At 34.0% G+C, this 24,222-nt stretch overlaps 1 protein-coding gene across 7 annotated transcripts in view; it reads left to right on the top strand.

Annotated features, from left to right (window-relative positions):
- The window catches only part of ATF7IP (activating transcription factor 7 interacting protein), a 127,247-nt gene that overhangs the window by 92,178 nt on the left and 10,847 nt on the right, over positions 1-24,222 (top strand). For all 7 annotated transcript variants that reach the window (XM_003126462.5, XM_005664060.3, XM_021092312.1 and 4 more), the window contains 6 exons: positions 3,358-3,431; positions 4,007-4,095; positions 6,625-7,263; positions 12,225-12,289; positions 19,494-19,572; positions 21,301-21,456. In XM_003126462.5, coding sequence (XP_003126510.2) covers positions 3,358-3,431; positions 4,007-4,095; positions 6,625-7,263; positions 12,225-12,289; positions 19,494-19,572; positions 21,301-21,456 — 1,102 coding nt within the window. The remainder of the gene's footprint in view (positions 1-3,357; positions 3,432-4,006; positions 4,096-6,624; positions 7,264-12,224; positions 12,290-19,493; positions 19,573-21,300; positions 21,457-24,222) is intronic.

The following is a 24,222-nucleotide window of genomic DNA, read 5'->3' as shown; positions in this document are numbered from 1 at the left end:
ATAATCTTAAGGGAGCTGCCTTAAATATGATGGGTCACTTTTCTCTTGCTACTTTAAAAAATCCTTGTGACTTTTGACAGCTGGTCTACAGTGTTTCTTAGTGTAGGTCTCTTCAGGATATCCTAGTTGGGAGATTTTCCACCTCCTTGAATTTATCAATTTTTCCCTTCAATTTTGGGACGTTTTTGGCCATTATTTAAGTAGGTTTTCTGCCCATTTCCTCGTCTCATTCTGGATCTCCCATATTTGTATATTGGTCCATTTGATGGTGTCTTATAATTCCCTTAGTTAGTCTTTACTTTTTTTCTTTTTTTTTTTTTTTTTGCTGTTTCTTGGGCCGCTCCCGTGGCATATGGAGGTTCCCAGGCTAGGGGTTGAATCGGAGCTGCAGCCACCGGCCTACGCCAGAGCCACAGCAACGCTGGATCCGAGCCGCGTCTGCAACCTACACCACAGCTCACTGCAACGCCGGATCGTTAACCCACTGAGCAGGGGCAGGGACCGAACCCGCAACCTCATGGTTCCTAGTCGGATTCGTTAACCACTGCGCTACGACGGGAACTCCTTTACTTTTTTTCATTCTTTTTTTTTTTTTTTTGCTTGGTGCTCTAAGCCAGTAATTTCAAGTCCATGACTTGTCTTCCAGTTTGCTGATTCTTTATTTTACTTGATACAGTCTGATATTGATCCCCTCTAATATATGTTTCAATTCAACTGTATTCTTCAGCTCCAGAATTTCTTTTGGTTCCATTATAAAGTTTATTTTTCTTCCTGCATTATTTTCCTGGTTTTACATAGTTTTCTGCCTGTATTCTCTTTTATCTCATTTAGCATCTTAATATTAGTCACTGTAAATTTTTTGTTGGGGAGTTCATTGATCTGTTTCTTTAGGGTCAGTTTCTAGAGATTTATTTCTTTGGTCGTTATTTCCCTGTTTTTGGTATGTCTAGCTCTCTTCTTGAAATTCTCTTTTTGGAATATCTTCATACAGTTGAAGATCATTACTGGTCAGTTCGGGAGATAAATCTGGTGTCCTCTCAAATCTTTTTTAGAGATGTGTATTCTTTGAGCTTGTGCATTTAATCTCCCATCTGAAGAGATTTATCTAATTCTTGGGAGCTTCCTGTTCTCCACCTGGTATTGGCCTCAATGTATCGCAGTCTTGCTGCTGCTTTACCAAATCATACTTTTTGGAATTCCCTCTGTTGTCTGTGTATTACTACAATTTTCCTGGTTTGGTACCAAGCCAAGAGGTTTGTCTTTGTTCTCATCTAGTCCCCAGACATCCAAGTTATACTACCTCCCCCACATCATGTGAAACTGAAGCCAGTGCCTTGGGCAGTCCTCTGAAAAGCCAGAATGTTGCATGCAAGTTCCATTCTTCTCTTTTCTTCCTAATAGAGAGGACACTTGCTGGGAGTTTTCTCTTGATTGCACCACATTGTGCCAAGAAGGAGATAGTGTACAGTGGGTAGGTGCAAATGACTTTCTTACCTACTACTGTGCACTCTTTTGGGGCTTGCACTCACTCGGGGTGATGTATTTCGTAACAGGTTTCTGAACATCTTACAAGTGAAATTTGTTCCATATATTGTTAAGTCATTGTCTTCGTGAAGGAAAGAGGGCATGGGGTTTCCAATTCTGCTGTCTTGCTGATGTCACCATACTGTAGTATTTAGAGTCCTCCATCTACTGACTTTAAGCCATGTTATACTTATTTATTATGCACATATTCCTCCTTTTTTCCATAAAATGTTGTTTACCTCCATTTTAACTATTTGGAATATACTAATTACTCAAGACTTGTTAGAAGATGTATTTCTTTTCCCTTAATTTTTTTTTTTTTTTCCAGTGGCTGCGCCCATGACATATGGAAGTTCCCAGGTCTGGGATGAATCTGAGCCACAGATGTGCTATGCTGCACCTCAGCAACACCACATGTTTTAACCCACTGCATCAGGCTGGTAATCAAAACCACACCTCTACAGCAACCCAAACTACCACAGTCAGATTCTTAACCCACTGTATTTTTCCCAGAAATTCCTGGAACTCCTCCCCTGAAATTCTTTTTTAAACGTTTTCCAATGACACTACGCTATTACTTTCGTTTGCTTTTCTATTTATTTCAAATGTTTTTGTGTCCACAGCCAGATTCTGAGCATCTTTACAGCACTTTTTCTTAATTCTGTCTTTTGTAAACTTTACTCATATAACTAGTACAATACTGTAGTATTAGGTTAAAATTATTCTTTTATCTTAAAAAAGCAGCAAGATGTATTTGTCATTGAGAAGAATCATTAGTGGTATCTGCTTGGTGTGATCCTAAGCACTTATCACCCTTTGTTTAATATGTGTTATTATTATACTTAATTAAATCTTGAATAGAATTACTTTCAGTGTAAGAAATAAATGATGATAGTATCATAATGATGGAAGACCAAATGATAGTAATTAACATCTAAGTATTAGAACTCTATTTCTGGAGTTCCCATCGTGGCGCAGTGGTTAACGAATCCGACTAGGAACCATGAGGTTGCGGGTTCGGTCCCTGCCCTTGCTCAGTGGGTTAACGATCCGGCGTTGCGGTGAGCTGTGGTATAGGTTGCAGACGCGGCTCGGATCCCGCGTTGCTGTGGCTCTGGCGTAGGCCGGTGGCTGCAGCTCCGATTCGACCCCTAGCCTGGGAAACCTCCACATGCTGTAGGGGCGGCCCAAGAAATAGCAAAAAAAAAAAAAAAGAACTCTATTTCTATATTCTCTAGTTTTTGTTTGGCAGAAAAAGTGTAAATTAGTTCGTACTGAAATTTAGAATTGGGACATCTTTTCATGAGATTATAAGTCACATAGTGACAAGTAGTTATTTTTTGAACAAAAATCATAAAAATATTTATGAGAATTTTGGTTTGTGACATAGGATATCAATTAGTTGGTAGTCAGGTACTTCTGGGGAAAAGTAAATATTTATTTTGTTTGTGAGTTTCTGCTTATAATCTGGTCCTTGCTGTGCCTTTTATTTAATTCAGTAGATATTTATTGAACAAGTGTGTCTGGTTATTCTTCAGATTCATATTGTTAATGTTTACTGAACCCTTATAGCATGTAAGCCATTGTCACAGTCTTTATTTTAAACTGAGGCCTAGGAATTATTCTATTTTTCATGTGATAAGCAGTTGTTTCAGTAGAATAAGTAATTTGTGTAAGTGGTTTAAAAAGTGGCGGTGCCAAGATTTCAATTTTTTTTTCTCAGCTAATAACGTTTTCCACTGTACTATAGAATTAAGAGATAACACATTGGCAAGGCATTTAAAGTTCTCATTTTTAAAGATTGCTTGTGAATTTTTTTTTTTTTTCATCCAGAATCCACCAAACCCACCTATATCACCAGGAAAGTCTGTTGTTGATGTCAGCAGCAATAACAGTGTGCCCTACAGGTGAGAATTTTAAACAGTCTTGTTTATCAAGTTTTTAAATAAGAGAAAAAGGCTCTCTTTTTTTTTACAGAAAAATTTTGGAATGTCTCTAGATATTTATGTAAAGATAAGTGATTGGTATACTGGATTAAATATATTTCCTTCTTTTTTGCTTTGTTGTAATTAATTGTTCACCCATGGATATTGATTTTGCTAATTTATTAATAAGACTTTCCTAAGTTCATTGCAGATTTCTTTAACCACTTGTGCTAAATACTGTCTTAGGTAATTGAGAAATGCTTTGACCAGCGGTGATAGAAACTAAGGTGTGCAGATATTCAGACCTACATTTGGTTTTTGGATTAAAGAATTGAGGACATTAGAATATAGCAGAAAAACTCTTCCCTAATGCTGTAGACCCCAGCATTCCAAAGTCTTTGTGCCAGCTTTGCTTCACTGCATTTACTCTGTTTAGTGCTTTAATATTCAAGTCTAGCCACCTTTTTTACTATGGTCCACTGCTTTCTTTATACATAAATTGATATCCCCTAGAATGGCATGTTCATTGACCGTTTGTGTGTATATATATTTTATAGAAATGCAGGCACAGTGAGACAGATGCTGGAATCCAAAAGAAATATAAGTGAGAGTGTACCACCAACTTTTCAGACTCCTGTGAATACAGGTAATATTCTTAACACTGAAATACATTTTCTTAGGAATTGAAGGCTTTGATTTTCTGCCATTCTTTTGAGTTTGAAATGGTCTGAAACTAAGCACAGTCATGTAAAATTGAGTGCTAAGCACAAAATTTTATTTAAATATCAAGGTCACAGATATGCATGAAAATACAGAAATTCAAATCTCTACTATTGTAGTTATTCTCAAACTTTCAGATCTTTATATTCTCATATAATCTTAAAAAATTATTAAGAATCCAAAGAGCAGAGTTCCTGTTGTGGCTCAGCGGTTAATGAACTTGACTAGTAACCATGATGATGTGGGTTCAATTCCTCATCTCTTGGTGAGTTAAGGATCCACTGTTGCTGTGAGCTCTGGTGTAGGTCACAGATGTGGCTCAGACCCCATGTTGCTGTGGCTGTGGTGTGGGCTGGCAGCTACAGCTCCGATTCAACCCCTAGCCTGAGAACTTCCATATGCCACAGATGTGGCCCTTAAAAAAAAAAAAAAAAAAAAAAGAATCCAAAGAGTTTTGTTTATTTGGATGTATTAATTGATATTTACTATGGCAAAAATTAAAACATAAAATTTTAGAATATTCACCTAAAAATAATATTATATATCATAAGTAACATGTTTTGATGAAAAATAATTCTTTTCAAAATTAGCCGAAAGAATGTTATTTCCTTATTTATTTATTTATCTAATTTTTGGCCATGCCTGTGGCATGTCGAAACTCCTGGGCCATGGGTTAAACCCATGCTACAGCAGTGACCCAAGCTGCTGCACTGATAATGCTTAGATCCTTAATGCCGTGCACAAGAGAACTCCATTATATTTTTATAAATCTTTTTTATACTTCACTTAAACATTGAAATGGCTGAAGATACCTAAATTCTCATATCTGCATCTGTATCCAAACTTTTCTAAATTTTTCATTAAAATTCATTTGTCTGTCTTGTAGTTGGATGAATCTTTTACTAATACTCAATTGATCATTTGGAAAATACTCATTGAACTTTCTAAGTCTTCCAAATGTCGACACATTTCATTAATAATTTTTTAAAAATCATTTATTTATTTCACTATCAGTTCTTCTCAGAAAAGTCTTTAAAGATTTGGGAAGCTGTCTTGCTTTCAGTGGAAGGTAGATGTTTTTCCAAAGTTCTAATTTTTGTTTTTAAAATTCAGATTTTATTATTGCCAGTAAATACTGTTGGTTGTTTCCTTTGAAGTGACTGCCTTACTTGGTTTATTTTCAAGAAAAAATTTGCCAGATACCCAAGTGTAAATAATCACAGTACATCTGTAGGTCATTCTTTCAAGTAAAAGTGGTCTTCCATGAAAGAGGCTGTTAGCTCAGCTTACAACTCAATCATATAAGTACTTTTCCTAGAGCCAGCCATTCTGCTTGGGCATGTAGCAGTCATGTTTTCTGTGTACTTCCTATTTCTTCACATAAAAAACCCTTCAGGCCTGTACTGAAGGGTTGAGATTCAATAGAATTAATAGTTTTTATTATTCCATCATGAACATTATTTAATGAAACTGATTTGTGTTTGTTTTCTTATTGTGTATATGTGGTGGTAAAGAATGCAGAGATAATTTCACACCACTACCTTAATTTTTATACTAAAGCATCAGAAGTTTTACTCACCATTTCTTTTGCTCATTGATGCAAATGTCTACATAGTGAAAAAGTCAAATAATGTTTTATTATTGTTATGGAAATAGTTTTGACATTTCTAACTTCCTGAAAGGATCTCAGTAACCCCCATGTGTCTTCCTAGATCACACTTTGAGAATTACTGCTTTAGTGTGCCTGTGATTCTATAAAGACTACAAATCAGTGAGAAAAACACTTGGTCATTGATTTCAAACCTATTCAAATGAGAATAAACACAAATGGCTGAACTAAAATTACCATGTGACCAGAGTTTTTATTTTTTTCTGCTCTTTGGTATCTGCTCCTTCATTCATCTCCCATCTTCACTATGCTATTTTTTTAATATCATGTGGGTCAGTAGAGTGTCAGTAAAGGCAGCCACTTCTCACTAGTTCCTCTCTCAGGCACTTCAACAAAATTTGATCCGCACATAAAGCTTTCTAATTATCCAATGATAAAATATGATGACCAAGTTTACCTATTATTCATTAAGGGTACTGACTTTCTAGATTTTCTACATGTTCCCAATGTTCTAAGGCGTTTATGATATTTTTTGTGTAGTTTCAAAATTGTTTGTGTAATTTTATATAGTTTTCTGTGTTTTATAATTGTTTTACCAGTTAGTTACTCTGAAGTAAGTATAGTAATTTTTAGGGACTTTTGATACTGAGATAGCAGTCCTCCATCTTAATCATAAACCATGTGTTGTTTTCATAATGTACCAAATATAGATGCAGAAATGCTTCTATGAATTTAAGAATTCCAGAATTTAAATCTTTAAGAAATTTCATGCAATGCATTAAACATGTATTATCTTAGCTAAGTATAGCTATTTAAACTGAGACTTCTTTTTTTTTTTTTTCATAGTATCTTCAACCAATCTTGTCACCCCTCCAACAGTTGTCAGTAGTCAACCTAAATTGCAGACTCCAGTGACTTCGGGTTCTTTGACAGCAACATCAGTTCTCCCTGCACCCAACACAGCTACAGTAGTTGCTTCTACTCAGGTGCCTAGTGGAAATCCCCAGCCTACAATCTCTTTGCAGTCTTTACCAGTGATTTTGCATGTACCTGTTGCTGTATCCTCCCAGCCTCAGCTTCTACAGAGCCATCCAGGGACTTTAGTGACCAATCAACCATCTGGCAACGTTGAATTCATTTCTGTCCAAAGCCCACCTGCAGTGAGTGGTCTTACCAAAAATCCAGTATCCTTGCCATCCTTGCCAAACCCCACTAAACCAAACAACGTTCCTTCTGTGCCCAGTCCTAGTATTCAGAGGAACTCTCCTGCCAGTGCTGCAACGTTAGGAACAACACTTGCTGTACAGGCTGTTCCAACAGCACACTCTATTGTACAAGCCACAAGGACTTCTTTACCCACGGTGGGCCCGTCAGGACTCTATAGTCCATCAAATAATCGAGGTCCTATACAGATGAAAATTCCAATTTCTGCTTTTAGTACTTCATCTCCTGTAGAACAGAGCAACAGCAACACCACAAGAACTGGTAAGTCAGCATGTAGGTTTAATAATAGAAATGCCAACATGTTAATAGTATATAGAATTGAACTTGGGGGGTGGGGGAGGGTCTCGCATTATTGGAAGAACAGGGTAAATAGAATTTCATGGAGATTGTTTTTAGTGAATCTTCATTCACCTAAGAGAAAAGATGTTATTAAAGTGGGATTTGAGAAAGAGTTTATTTTTTAAAGTATTTTAATTGACATAATATATGCTAATAAGAGGAAAACAAAAATTACGTATCTTTCCTACCCAACCATTTGGAAAAATCCTTTGTGCATTCATCACTCATATCTTCCAAATTTGAATGGTTTAAAAGTAGATCTTTCATTTACTACAAAATGTGTGCTTGCTTCTTATTTTCTCTCTTATATATTTTCCCATATGGCAGATTACATGATTATGTTTGTATATGTGTACATACTTTGAATTATTACAAAGGGAGAACTTGATTTAACTGTATTTAAAATGTAGATACTGTAAAACTCTGTCTTTCTTATTCTTAGAAAGCATACCTTTTTGTATGCATGCTTTAACTTGTTTATTCTTCATTTCTGACTTCACATTTATCCTCACTACTTTTGGAAAGACCTGAAAGAATGCATAGGCATCATGTATATAATGAAATTGCTACAGTTTCTGTCTTAGTGATATGGTAAGTGACCATATCATGAAATATAAGAAACAGATTATAAAGTAACAAAATTACTTTTACAAGTGAGATATACAAGCCTTGTTTTTTAAATTTCTCATGTTGCCTTTAGTAGTATACTAGTCTTTTGTGTGTATTTTCTCATAAAATAGTGATAGTGTTTCATAGAGTTATTGAGAGAGTAAGTGGATGGCAGATAAAAATTTATATTGGACTGAAGTTGAATATCACCCTCACACATTTAACATCTGGATTTAAGAGTATATCTGAAATTTAAAATACAAATATTATCAGTATTAATATTTAACATTTAAATATTTGCATGGTACAGTAATTATTTCTGAGCATTATCTGCTGTCACCTTCCTTGGACATTAAAGATGCTTACTTTTAATTGAGGTCAGTGAATGAGAAATATTTTGGGGGGTTACTTCATATTTCTCTAATTTCTTTTTCTTCCACTCCTTACTGTTTTTCAATATGTCAGATGGAAGATGATTATCATGGACATTATTTTATGTGATGTTGGAGTTTTTCTTCTTTCTGAAATTTTGAGCTTAAGTTGACATTTTTTCATTTAATTCATGGTCGCAAGATGAAATATATTCTTAAATATAGAACTTCCCTGAAAGACCATGGCCCGAAAAGAAATAAATTACTTGAAAGATTATTTTCTTTAATATTATGAATGTTAGTACCCTAAACACTTCTAAAAAATATCAGAATTATAATTAAATTTCATTATCTTGTTACCATTTATATGAACATTTGCTGACACATAGTTATCTAACAATGCACTAGATTAATTGTAATGAGTGCCAGTCTGTTTGTACTTATTTAAATACTTGACTGTCCTTAATTTTTTTGTATATAAAATTAATAGTTTTCACATTCATTGTTACTAAATCATTCTACTTTTGTGATGATATACATTTATACTTAAAATTTTATGTTTTAACATATTTAACTCATTCATATGTACTTTAATATATAGATTAAAGAGTTATATATTTTGAGTTCTATTTAGAATGCTTGCTTGCATTTGAAAGTAAATTATTAGACGTTAACAAAAATGTGAATGATAAGCTTTGTTTATATGTTGTTCATGTTGATTAGAATGAGATCCTGTGAGATGATATTTTATGCATAATTTTAAGGGTGCCATAAATGGCATTAAAGTAGACATTTAGCTATTGAAGCTTCTCAAAACCTAAGCTGAATCCAAATAGCAAATTTTAACTTAATATGAAGACTAAAGCCAAACTTTAATATATACTTAATGTGATAAATTATTTAATTATGTAATTAAAATTTTCAATCCTATGCTTATTATGTTAGTATTATTTACTTAATGAGAACATATGCTATGTAACTAGACAGCATGCATTTGTATGTATTGTAGTATGGCTTATATAGCCTCATAGAGTAAGTCAGTATTTTTTGTAAATTGTACAGTGGAAATTGTCCTAAGGGCTACTTGGAAATTTAGAGACCAAATTATAGCTGATTTCATTCATTCATAAACTATTGAATGCCAATATTGTCTTGAAATCCTGTAGATACACAGAAATGTACAAAATAGTCCCTATTTTATTGACACTTATGATTAAATAGGTAACTTAGGTGTTAAATAATTACACGTTATGAATGTTGAGATATGCAGGTTTCTGTGAAAGGATATGGGATGTCTGGAAAGGTATAAGAATGGAATGAATGGAAAAATGGGAAATTAGGTTTTAAATACAGAGAGGACTGTACACTGTACATCTACTGTATATCCATGCATGCAGGCTGCAGTGAGAATGGTTTGGAGGGAGAAAACTGGAGTTAGGGAGACCAGCTAGGAGGCTCTTGTAGTGCTGTAGATGAGAGATGGTGTTGTAAAAATGATTTAAAATATGAAAGTTTTGCCTTCCACTCATTTTCATATAGTTATCTAATACCTATCAAGGGGCACTACTAATTGGCACTCCTGTAAAATCTTTTTATGACACTGGTAAAAATGCATTGTTGGTTGAAAGTGACAATATCTTTTTAGAATAAAGAGAGATATTTCACGTATGATAGAAAGATTTTTAAGGTACAATTTTTGATTTTACACTCTGCCAGTTTTATTGGGTTGATAGATTGATTTGTAGCTTTTTGTTTTCAGAATTCATCTAAGGTAGATGTTATGGTAAAAAAAAAAGATACAGTGAAACTATAAAATGTTATATTAAAAATTAAGAAAAAACTTAAATGGGTAGGGGAGGTTCTTTGAAAATTTAGAATAAAGAATATTACTACAGCTCTGTGAATACATAACAGATTCTTAGTTCAAAGAAAGAATCATGCTGAATAGTAGAACTCTCATAGTTAATAATATGTGTATGGGTGTGTTTAAAGAAATAAAATCTTTATTAAACATTCTAAATCTTTCCTGAAACAAATAAAAATGAAGCCCCCCTCACTATTTTGCTTAAGTTAGCTTTTATTTTCATTTGAAAATGAAAGTGTGTTTTAAATCCAAATGAATGTATTCCAACACTATATATATTTTTAAATTAGTAGTAAATTGCTGATGTTTTGGTAATGTCATCAGTGTTTTTTTTGTTTTGTTTTTGTTTTGTGGCATAGGTTAAGTTCCCCGGCCAGTGGTCAAACCCATGCCACAACAGCCACCTGAGCTGCTGCAGTGACAAATGCCAGATCCTTAACCTGCTGAGTTGCAAAGTAACTCCTAAACTGGTTTTTTGTTTTATTTTTTTTTCAATCAGTATATTTTAATATTCTGCCATGTAAGATCTGTAACCATAAATTATTTTTGTATTAAGTAGTATATCAAGAACTTCACAGTCCACAATAGTAGGTGATTCATTATAAATGAAGAAATTTTAAGATATTAAAAAAATAATATATAAGATAAAAAGAACTAAGATAATTCAGACAGGGGAGGGAGAAATTATAAGGGCCTCCTTTTTACTTTCTTCACCTGGAAAAGCCTTTTTAACAGATAGCTATTTATCCTTATTTTTGGATGTACATGTTTATATATGTATATGTATAATATAAATACATAAATATATAATATATATAAATATAACAAGTATAAATATACATATATGTATATAATATAAATGTGTGTGTGTATATAAATACATATATGTATATGTATAAATACTGTTTCTGTTTTTTCTTCTTTTTCTTTTTTTCTTTTATAAGGCTGCATCTGTGGCATGTGGAAGTTCCCAGGCTAGTGGCCGAATTGGAGCTACAGCTGCTGGCCTGCGCCACAGCCACAGCAAAACTTTGGATCTGAGCTGCGTCTGTGACTTACAGCTCACGCCAATGCTGGACCCTTAACCCACTGAGCGAGGCCAGGGATTGAACCCACCCTAGTTGGGTTCGTTAACCACTTAGCCACGAAGGGAACTCTTGTTTTTGTTTTTGTTTTTCAATATGAATTGTTTACTTTATATGTGTGTAACAACAGTTTGCAAATGAAAGGAATGCCGTATTTTGACCTAAGTTTTTTGACAGAAAGCAAGGATGGGGTGTTTCAACATTCAAAAACTCCTATTGTAATTGACTACATTACAAAAGAGAAAAAAACAGATTAATCACCTCAGTATATGCTTAAGACATTTGATAAAATTTAATACCTTTTCTTTAGAAATTGAGCCAGAAAAATATACTTGGTTTCTTTTCTGTAATGTTTTTTTTTTTTTTCATTCAGCAATCTTTCATACAACTATATAATTGTAGTTATAGTTCTGTACGTACAACTTTCACGTGTTTGTGTATATGTACGTTTGTGTGTACAAGTTAATTGAAAAATGAATAAAAGAAAAATCATCTGTGTTTGATTTTGAGCTACTGAGATTAAGCATGTGTATTTCATGAGAGTCACTGTAACTATATTTCTAGTGGATTTATTTTATTTCCATGTTATGCCTTCTCTATAGGTATATGGTATGGAAGGAGTATATTTTATTTAACTATTCACTCATGTTAGAGCATTTAAGTTATACATATCTTAAATTATTTCCTGTGATATCCCTGAGGATAGAGTTAAAATTTCTGGGTCAATGAGTATGTGAAGTATTTTGATGTCTATTGTGAATTTGCCTTTCTGAAAAATATTTTAGCAGTGGAGAGAGTTTATTTCCATATGTAACATTTTGACAGACAAGAAAAAAAATAATTGGAGAAAATTAACATGAACTGTTGTATATGAAGCAACTCATCCTTTCACATTTTGTGGGTACCATTAAAATAGCTCTGAGTTTTGTTTTGTTTTGTTTTTTGACTCCTCAGAAAACCAGACAAACAAAACAATAGATGCTTCTGTTAATAAGAAAGCAGCTGATAGCACATCACAGGTAAGACTTTTCCTACTGTTACAAAATAAAATTCTAATTACAGTCCATAGAAAAATGGATTTCCATCTGTATTCTTTGATGAAATGGAAATTATTCTGTTTTTTACAGCTGTCCAAAATTTTTCAAGCATCTTCTCTGTGTTGTTTGATAAGAATTGAATTTCTTTGTTTAGTAATTCTCTTAGAGATACTATTAGTTTATTAAACTAACCGCTTGGATTATGTATAATCGGTAGTCTAGTTCTTTCCTTCATATGGTGTCAAGTTTTAGCCTCCACTTGTAATTTCTAACTGCCCCATCTTTTTAAGAAATTCTCACTGGTTTGCCCACTCCTTCTCTCACCCCCCAGCTCCTACCTCCTGCTGCCCTACCACTGCCAAGAGACAAAGAGATACCATTGTAGTTTCTTAAAAAATGATCGGAAATAACTTTATGGAAAGAAAGTGTTGGCCTTTCTGATAACTTATTAGCACTTTGCCAGTCTTGGCACTTTTTCATGTTAAATTTCAATCACTGAGGAATGGAGTAACTACTTTTTTCTTCTATTAACAATGTTCATTATACTTCTTTCACTATATTGCTTTAGATATAACAGATTTATAGGGAAGTCATTAGGATGTTGATAGTTTGATTTTATTTTCTTCCCATCCTCTTAGTCATATCAAGAAACTCATTTGTTTTTCCTAGAAAAAGAAAAGATCTTGAGTAAGTCAGGCATGAATAAATGACATGAGTTTCAAAACCAGAGCATAATGATTTTTCATTTTGACTGTTTTCTTTTAAAATGATGGATTTTGGACCATAAATAGATATATACTATGCTTTACAGATCCAGCTAAAGCTATTAGATGTATTTTATTTCTTACAGATTCTAGCAGTCTTTGTATATGATATTAAAGACCAAAGTTTTGATTGTTTATGAGGATGTCTTGTAGTAGCTGCGTTTTCAATTAAAAGCATATGGAGTACTTTCTGGAAGATGTGGCATAAAAAATGTTGATATAGTCAGTGACATTGATGTGATAGTTATAGGACATCTAGCTTTACTTTATGAAACCCAAAACTAAACAAAGAATTAACAGGCATTTTTACTTCCCTCAGTAAGTTTTCTTTTTTTCTTGTTTGGACGCATTATGTAACGTTTCAGATCAGTAAAATAGACATTATAATGACAGTGTTTCATCATTTTGTAAATGATGATTCTTTTAGACTTGTACTGTCTAATGTGGTAGCCACTAATTTAGGCTATTAAAATTTAATTTAGCTTTAAATTAAATTAAAAATTTACTATTAAAATTTAATTTAGCTTTAAATTAAATTAAAAATTTACTTCCTCTATCATAGTATCCCCATTTCAAGGTTCAGTGGACACATATAGCTAGTACCTACTGTATTGGAAAACAAAGATATTGAACATGTGCATCATTGCAAAAAGTTGTATTGGATTGCTAAAATAAAATGTATGTAGGAGTTCCCGTCGTGGCGCAGTGGTTAATGAATCTGACTAGGAACCATGAGGTTGCGGGTTCAATCCCTGCCCTTGCTCAGTGGGTTAATGATCCGGTGTTGCCATGAGCCGTGGTGTAGGTTTCAGACACGGCTCGGATCCTGCGTTGCTGTGGCTCTGGCATAGGCTGGCGGCTATAGCTCCAATTAGACCCCTAGCCTGGGAAACTCCATATGCCACAGTAGTGGCCCAAGAAATAGCAAAAAACAAACAAACAAAAAAAAGATTAAAAAAAATGTATGTAATAATGTAAACATATAGGTGCAAATATAGATGCAATTAAATTTGATATAAAAGTTTGCTATACTTTAAAAATTCTTTACCTAAAAATACACTTTTTTCAATTAAAGAAAAATAGCAAAACAAGGTGATATAAAATCCAGTCACACCCTACTGCTTATGCTAGAAAATTCAAAACATCATGTATTATTCCCCACTTTACAGATTTTAGAATCTAAAATATTTCACTTAACATTGTATTATATAACTTGCATTTTGATAAATAAATAATAAAAATAATAAAAATACATTATAAAACAAAATGCAAGTAGAAGTTGATGCAAAAGCAAGTAGCAAGTTGAAGTAGTTGATGCAAAAGCACCTGAAATAGTGACTACATACAACCAAATATTAAGTTCTTAGTGGATGTTTTATTTGGCTTACAGAAAGTGGAATTCAGTGCCATTGTATGAAAAACACATACATGTAGTATGACTAGTCAGCTAGCTAGGTAAAATAATGCTTGGTCAAAAAAGTAGTTTCAGCTTTGAATGAATGCCAGTAATAAGTAAGTAATAAATACAATATGCAGATTTTATTATCAGAAGCCATTATGGAACTATATACATGCTGCCACTTATGAATCCATACTTTACTGGCTTTTGGGTGTTACAAATATAATTTTTGTCATTGTGCTGAATACCTTGATTAACAACACTATTGGGGTTTTTTTTTTAAGATGTATTAAGAAATTACTGTTAGCTTTTCACCATTTATATTACTTAGTAGCAGATAGAATCTGTTGTGAAACAGGAAGCCTGTGATTTTTATACTGTTAACTTTTTAAGTAGACTCGACTAACTTCTTTTTTATATGCCACACCTTACTTAGTTATACTTCTGAACACTTTACGGCTATTATAAATTAGAAGGACTCTGAATGGCTTGTATGGAAATGATTGCTGTTCAAATATAGCTAATTGAAAAATAATTAAATATGTAAAATATACTTTTTGTAGTCCCTGAGTGAGGACTTTTTTCTCAAGTCCTCCAAATAGGTATTTATTAACATATTCCGTGTAATTATTGTTACATATTTTATTCATAGATCCCATTTTATATGGTACATTATTTCTTTCTTTTTTTTTTTTTTTTGTTGGTCTTTTTGCCTTTTCTAGGGCCGCTTCCCGTGACACATGGAGGTTCCCAGGCTAGGGGTCTATTCGGAGCTGTAGCTGCCAGCCTACACCAGAGTCACAGCAATGCCAGATCCGAGCCATGTCTGTGACCTACACCACAGCTCACGGCAACACTGGATTGTTAACCCACTGAGCAAGGGCAGGGATCGAACCCGCAACTTCATGGTTCCTAGTCGGATTCGTTAACCACTGCGCCACGAGGGGAACTCCTATATGGTACATTATTAATGTATTTCACATAGTGAAAAATAAATTTATTCATTTATTCGAACTATCATCATATGTTGTAAAACAATGTAGAGTTTTTTTTCTGCTACATCTATAGTTATATTGCTGTTTCGAGGGACTGAAGATCAGCTTCAATTTCACTGATTTGTTAGGAATTCATAAGACCCATAACAGGTTATACTCATGGTTATGGTTTATCACAGCAAAAGGTAGAGAATAAAAACATCAGGAAAAAGCATCAAATGGAGTTATGCAGTTAGGCTGAAGCTTTCATGTTCTCCCCTGTCCAGCACTGCACAGAATGTGCTCTCTGGTCATTAACTGCAAGGACTGTGCCAAGAGTCTTTGCACAGAGAGCCTGATTGAGTATTAGGGTCTGAGATATTCTAGAGGGCTGGGCATAAAGCTGTGCCTTTCTACATGACCAGCCATAGCATTTAAAACTCCGGACCCCCAACAATGAAACCAGGTGTGCAGCATCAGCCTTGATGTTTGTGCAGATTAATCCTAAGCTAGTGTGACACAGTTCATTGTTTAAGGTATACATAAGAAACGTATTAGTTATTAATGTAAACTTTCTAAGACCCACATTCCTGGTAGCCAGCCAGGCTCAATCGTAGTGCCTAAGTTCTCTTAGAGAGATGTGTGTGGAGTGAACAATCAAGTTTTCTGTATTAACTTTTTTTGTTGTTGTTGTTGTTTGTTTGTTTGTTTTAGGGCCGCCACCAGGGCATATGGAGGTTCCCAGGCTAGGGGTCTAATCAGAGGTGCAGCTGCCAGCCTACACCACAGCCACAGCAACGCCAGATCCGAGCCACATTTGCAACCTGCACCACAGTTCATGGCAACACCAGATCTTTAAACCACTGAGCAAGGCCAGGGATCAAACCCATAACCTCATGGTTCCTAGTCGTATTTGTTTCCACTGTGCCACAATGGGAACTCGTGTATTAACTTCTTATTCATCTGTTGAAGTCCCCTACTCTGTTTGGCCTTTCAAATATGTTCTTGTCTTTGTTTCATTATACACACACATTCACACAAACCCTGTAAAGCCAATATCTTTGCTTTCTTGAAATTTTCTTATTGTTCACCTAATGAGAGTGGGCATTTGGGGGAAGGACACATAATTAAGTAACTAAATAAAATAGATTCTTTTTATTAAAACTGACTGACACAGCAAATAAGTATTAAAACCTATTTGATACAACTAAGTGGGTTTTTTTTAATAATTTAAAATTGAGAATTTCAGTATTATGGGTAAATACAGATACAAGAATGTAATGTCTCCAGTTACATAAGTTTTCTCAGAAATGATGGCAGAAAAAGTGTAAGATATATATATGTTTCTTTTTATAAATCTTCACTTAGTGGCATAGAACTAACAAACTCTAGAGTAAGACAATCTGGCTCCTGTTCTTAGTTAAGTTATTTAATACCTTGAATTTCTTACCTGTAAAATACGGCAAATGCTGGTCCCAGACTCATAAAATTATTATAAAGATTAAATTTGTTAACGAATGTAAATACATTTAGCACAGAGTCTGATGGGAATTATGCCAGCTCTCATGACTGTCTAATAATTTCTGTTAATTATTGAAATAATTCAGCTTTATTTTTCAAGAAGAAAATATAACCATAACCTCATGGTTCCTAGTCGTAATATACCTGTAATAGTGATAATAGATGAAATTTTTTAATCAGGTTATGATAAATAAAAGTAAAATCCAATAAATTAGATCATTGGTTACCAACCTTTTCCTTTTACAAATTATCCATTATAGAGAAATATGCATATTATTATAGAGCATCAAAACATATGAAGTGAAACCAATAAAATTAATAAGAAATAGAACTACCTTTTTATCATTATAAGGTTTACCTCTTTGTACCTTGTTTAACACTAATGTGATTTCAGCAGCTTTTTTCAGTGTGTGTATTTGTGTTTAACGTGACTGTCTGACAAAAAAAAATCTTTATTTCTTGATTTCATATGTTGTTTTATCTGATAGTCCCTACATTTTGATAGGAAATTTCAGTCCACCCATTTGTATCATCACAGATTTCACATATAAGTGATATCATATGATACTTGTCTTTCTGCCTGATTTACTTCACTTAATATGATAATTTCTAGGTCCATCCATGTTGCTGCAAATGGCATTATTTCATTCTTTTTTATGGCTGAGTAGTATTCTATTGTGTATAAAGACTGCATTTTCTTTACCTGTTCATCTGTTGATGGACATTTAGGTTGTTTCCATGTCTTGGCTGTTGCAGATAGTGCTGCTATGAATATTGGGGTACATGTATCTTTTCAAATTACAGTTTTTTTGCAGGTATATGCCCAGGAGTAGGATTGCTGGATCATACAATAACTGTACTTTTAGTTTTCTGAGGAGCCTCCATACTGTTTTCCATAGTGACTGCACTAATTTACATTCCTACCAACATTTTAGGGTTCCCTTTTCTCCACACCATCTCTAGATTTTTTTGTTTGTAGACTTTTTAGTGACCATATTTTTAACAGCTGCTTTGAAATCTGTTGCATTCAACATCTGGCTCCACGTAGAATTATTTTTATTGACTGTTGACTACTGGGTTCTATTTTACTAGTCTTTGCATGTTTGTCTAGTAATTTTTGATAAATTTAAATTATAGGGTTTTTTTTTTGTCTTTTTTTTTTTTTTTGCCATTTCTTGGGCCGCTCCCGTGGCATATGGAGTTTCCCAGGCTAGGGGTCTAATCAGAGCTGGAGCCACCAGCCTACGCCAGGGCCACAGCGACGCAGGAGCTGAGCTGTGTCTGCAACCTACACCACAGCTCATGGCAGTGCCGGATCCTTAACCCACTGAGCAAGGGCAGGGATCGAACCCGCAACCTCATGGTTCCTAGTCGGATTCGTTAACCACTGTGCCACAATGGGAACTCCTAAATTTTAGTTTTAAAAGTGGACCTTATTTTGAAAAGTGGATGTTAATAGATCTGTTGTAGCAAGTTGATTTGTTACATTCTTCAAGGATTTATTAAGAAATTTTTGTTTCAGATTTTACAGATTTGTGATGTTTTGTTTAAGGTCATTTCCCATGAAATTATTATCATAGAATGATTTATAATTGTAAAGTTTAGAGTTACATCAGTTGTCTTTGTATTTGGCCTGAATATATCTAACAGGGACTAATTTAATTTTGCAAAATTTTGAGTTTTGTAGACTAAACTTTAATCATTTAGAGTTGATATGAGTATAGTATATTATAAAGTAATTATGATTGGCATTTGTTAAGCTTTTACCATGTGTCATGCCTGGTGTTAAGCTCTTTATCTGCATATTTGGATTAATCCTTATGATAGGCTTCATAACCCAAACTTTGGAAATTAAGGAAATGCCCTTTTAACATAAATTCACATGGCTTATAAGTGTTGGAACTAAAAGAGGCACTCAGATTTTTTAACTTGAAGATCTTGGTTCTTTAGATCTGTCTTGTAATGTTTCCCCTTTTTGTTACTATCATATAATTAAATTTTTTAAAAATTACATTTCTGGTGATTTTGGATAATGAGCTGACATTGGTCAAATTAGATGTCTGTTGATAGTATGGCATACTATATCCTATCATACCGCACCATTGTTTTGGGGAAAAATAAATTGTTTTATGTAACCTAATTCTAGCTTTTAGGTTGCCTCTGATGTTTTTGTGAATTAATATTGATAATTTAATATAATATTGGTCAACATTTAAATGTTAGAAAATGAATGATGTTTAATCACTTAAAGCGCCTAATCACTTTAATACTCTATGCATTTTTTAAAAAGAATTTCTTGTGAAAATATTTTAAAATTAAATTTTAAAGATTTTTTTATGTGGCAGGTGTTCAGCTCATGAGTATCATTGGGTGACTTTTTTGACAAACAGTCTTTCTTCAGGTAAAGTTATTGAGGGATCCATGTTGAACTAGGTTATGCATTATCCTATTTCCTCTCAGTATTTTATTCTTTTTCCCTTATGACCACCAGAGTTTACTTTGCAAAATGCAGATGTTTTGTTTTTCAGAGTGGAAAAGCCACAGGCAGTGATTCAAGTGGTGTCATTGATCTCACAATGGATGATGAAGAGAGTGGAGCTTCACAAGGTACTTAAATATACATAATCATACTAAGGAATGCTTTAATACCCTATTTCCCTCTTTTTTTTCCATATTTCCCTCTTAATCCATTGTAATATTTTATGAATACAGAGCTCTACAGCATTATGCCTGATATGTTTGTATTGTTTTTAACATTAGTATTAAAAAAGGAGAAATCAAATATTGACTAAATATGAATAAGGTAGAGGAAAACAGAGCAAGTTGGGGAGTATTTAACTTATGGAACACCTCTCCTTTTATGTCCATTTTATTTGATCCTTACAATAACCCTGTAATGCCCATTTTTATTTTATTTGCCTTTTTTCCTGAATGTTGTTTGTTTGGCATTTGGAAGTTCCAGGCCAGGGATTAAATCAGAGCCTCAGCTGCAACCTATGCTACAGCTGCAGCAATGCCAGATCCTTTAACCCACTGTGCTGGGCTGGGGATCAAACCCACACCTCCTCAGTGACCTGAGCTGCTGCATTTGGATTCTTAACCCACTGTGCCACAGTGGGAACTCCTATAATGCCTATTTTAGAGTTGAGAATAGATTCAGAGTACAAATTAAACCCAGGTCTTCTGACTTTAAATGTTTTGTGTGTGTGTGTGTCTGTCTGTGTGTCTGTGTTTTAATGTAGATGTCAAATGACAGTAATGTTACAAAGCATACACACCCCAAAATCTCTAATATTGTTCAATATGATCTTCGATATAAATTGTCAATAGAAATTACATTGGATAGCTATTCACTGTTATTCCCAGTTATTCTTCCACAGTGTTAATAGGTGTTCTGTGAATAAAAAGTTCATGCTAATTTACAATGTAAATCTCCAAGAATGATTGAAGCTCTAAAGTATTTCTCAGACTTATTTGACTGTACAGAATAACTTTCTTCACAGTCATATCTGTAAAACTTTGTGGTGATAATTATATAATGCAGGTGGAGAGTCTAGTAGGATCAGGTGCTAATTATTTTACTTTTAAGATATTGAATTTTTAAAAAATTAAAAATTTTTAAGAATTATATTTTAGGGAATGAGTTCATTTGGTTTTAGGGAAAAAATTTAGTAGCTGTACAATTTGTTAGTCGTTATGTCAATTTTTTTATGTGTAACTGATGTAGAATTGGAATATTTTTGTTATTTGTCAGGGTTGAATTCATGCTGTTCTGATTATTATTTAAAAGTTTCAAATTTTCTATATTGCTTTCACTATTTTTTTATAGACAAGTCTTAATATAATGAATTCCCTAGAGCACGAACATAAATACCAGCTTATTTTTGAAAGGACACGGGACTGGTTCTAGATAAAAAAGTAAAAGTAAGCAAAGTTTGTTATCAGGGCTGTTGCCATTTCCCATTCTAGCATCTCTGCCTCTTGGAGTCTTCCCATTGCCCCACCACTGAGCATTATTTCATTTTCCCACTCTAAAATGCATCATTCCTCGTCAGCACTCAAGTATTAAATTGTCAGTTGCTAAGGCCTTAAGTTTTTGTGTTGAGTTAGAAGTAGCTTTCTTTTATTTAAAAAAAAAAAAAAGTAAAACTGTGATAGAACCAGCAGTGAATTATTTAAGGTCCTGAACTGGTTTCCAAATTGGCAAAAAGTACACTTAATTAAAATACAAAGAAATTGTTCTCTTGGTAGTAAATATGACTGAATGGCAAGGATAAATTTATATTTCTCATTTTTTTCTATCAGTAATCATATTGTCTCACTTTTATTTAACAGACCTTAAAAAGGTAAATCACACTCCTGCCTCAACCATGAATTCTTCTCAGCCAGTATCTCGACCATTGCAACCCATCCAGCCAGCACCACCTCTTCAGCCATCTGGGGTGCCAACAAGTGGTCCATCTCAGACAACCATACACTTACTACCTACAGGTAAACTTACTGAATCACTGAGCTGAAACTTTAGTGTTGCCTGCAGTGAAATATGACCATGGAATTGAATGGAAAGATTAGAAAATTAACTCATTGGATAAATACCAGTGAACATGATTGCTGGATCATAAATTAAGAATAAGTTTGCTTTTGTGAGAAACTGCCAAACTGTGTTCCAAAGAGGCTGTACCATATTGCACTTCTACCAGCAAAGAGTGAGGAACTGTTACTCCACATCCTCACCAGCATTTGGTATTGTTAGTGTTTTAGATTTTCACTATTCTAATAGGTGTAGCGGATCTTGTTGTTTGATTTGCATTTCCCTGGTGAAATACTGCATTGAGCATCTTTTTGTGTGCTTGTTTGCATTCAGTGAGGTGTTTGTTCAGATCTTTTGTCCACTTTTTAACCAGGTTGTTCATTTTCTTATTGCGGCATTTTAGGAGTTCTTTGTATGTTTTGGATAATAGTCCTTTATCAAATAGGTCTTTTGCAGATATTTTGTCTGTGGCTCACACTCCTGTGGCTTGTCTTCTCATTTCCTTGAGATGAACTGGACTTTAACCCTAATTATGTTAGTAATAAGTTACAAAAATTATAAACTATTAAAAAAAATAAGACAGAAAATTAAAAATAATCCTCATTGTTTTGAAGACATGTTTTTGAATGCAATATGACTTAATTTTCCACGTAGTCTTAAGTAGCAGCACTGATACAAATTGTTATAAAAACAACTTCAGGGGAGTTCCCGTCGTGGCACAGTGGTTAACGAATCCGACTAGGAACCATGAGGTTGCAGGTTCGGTCCCTGCCCTTGCTCAGTGGGTTAACGATTCGGCGTTGCCGTGAGCTGTGGTGTAGGTTGCAGACGCGGCTCAGATCCTGCGTTGCTGTGGCTCTGGCGTAGGCCAGTGGCTACAGCTCCGATTCAACCCCTAGCCTGGGAACCTCCAAATGCCGCAGGAGCGGCCCAAAGAAATAGCAAAAAGACAAAAAAAAAAAAAAAAAACCTTCAACTTTATCTGTCTTTGTCGTCTGCCACAGTAAACAGCAGAAATGAATATAGTTTCTCTAGAAGGGATGGGTGTAATGATTCATTCTTGTTGTAGCCAAGAAGTTATAATTGACTAATCGAACAAGAATTTTTAAATGATTCTTAACTAGAAATAGTGTTAACTGGCCTAACACCACCATCAGAAAATAACCGCTAATATTTAACCTGCCCCTCTTGAGAAACTATAAATCAGACATTTTCAAAATGTAGCCTGTATCTCCTAAACTGTTTGGAACCCAATCAGGAATGTTGTCTTCTTCATAAAGTAGCCTATTGCTTAAGAGATTTATCTGCAAAGTGCTTATATTAGCACTCTTCTCATTAAAGAAAACATTCAGCTCACATGGAGTTTTATCCAGTGAAATAAATTAAAATGGCAGTCACCTAATTTACTTAATTTAGAAGGAACTATCACTATGCAAACCCATGAACAGTAGAGATAATAAAAGGGAAAATAAAGAAGTGAAGAGAGTATTCTTCTTTGTACCCTTTATTTCCTCACATTGAAAGTTAGAATATGTAAAGATTAAGATGTGTTTTTATCTTTGTTAGATGCAGAGTTTACCTCCAAATTTATTTCATTACGGAACCCATCTTTCCATATGGAAGTTGATTTTTATTATGTAGATCATATACATGGTCATTTGTAAAATGTGATTGTAATTTCAGATAGTTTTAAAAAAACTATTAACTCTTAAACTCCTTACTGTACTTCCATGCTGTCAGTGAATATTTAGGACTCATATTTTGATAAATACATTAATACCACTCAAGGCATTAATGCTCTCTGGAATACAAGTTAGAAAGAATGGCCAAGGAAGAAGCCTTTATTTAAAAAAAAAAAAAAAATTTTTTTTTTTTTTTTACTATAGTTGATTTACAATATCATGCCAATTTCTCCTGTTCAGCAAAGTGACTCAGTCATACATATACTTATATCCTTTTTTTATATTCTTTTTCATCATAGTGTATCCCAGGAGATAGGATAGAATTCCCTATGTGAAATATTCAATAGGACTTTGTTGTTAATCCATTCTAAATGTAATAGTTTGCATCTATTAACCCCAAACTCCCAGTCCCTCCCACTTGGCAACCGGAAGTCTGTTCTCTATGCCTGTGGGTTTGTTTCTGTTTCACAGAAGGTTGATTTGTGCCGTATTTTAGATTCCACATATAAGTGATATCATATGGTATTTATCCTTATCTTTCTAACTCACTTCACTTAGTGTGATAATCTCTAGTTGCATCCATGTTGCCGCAAATGTCCTTATTTCATTCTTTTTTATGGCTGAGTAATATTCTTTGTATATATGTACGATATCTTCTTAATCCATTAATCTGTCGATGGACGTTTAGGTTGTTTCCATGTCTTGGCTGTTGTGAATAGTGCTGCTGTGAATATATGGTTGCATGTATCTTTTTGAATTATAGTTTTGTCCAGATATAGTTCCAGGAATAGGATTACTAGATCTTATGGTAATTCTATTTTTAGTTTTCTGGGGAACCTCCATATTGTTTTCCATAGTATTTGCACCAACTTACGGACATTCCCACCAACAGTGTAGGAAGGTTCCCTTTTCTTCACATCCTCTCTAACATTTATTTGTGCATTTATTAATGATGGCCATTCTGACCTGTGTGATGTGGTACCTCATTGTTTTGATTTGCATTTCTTTGTATTTAGTGGTGTTCAACATCTTTTCATGTGCCTG

Source organism: Sus scrofa, chromosome 5, assembly GCF_000003025.6.
Source record: "Sus scrofa isolate TJ Tabasco breed Duroc chromosome 5, Sscrofa11.1, whole genome shotgun sequence".
In the NCBI taxonomy this organism is placed as follows: Eukaryota; Metazoa; Chordata; class Mammalia; order Artiodactyla; family Suidae; genus Sus; species Sus scrofa.
The sequence above is the reverse complement of the archived record's forward strand: the minus strand, read 5'-3'. Positions and strand labels throughout refer to the sequence as shown.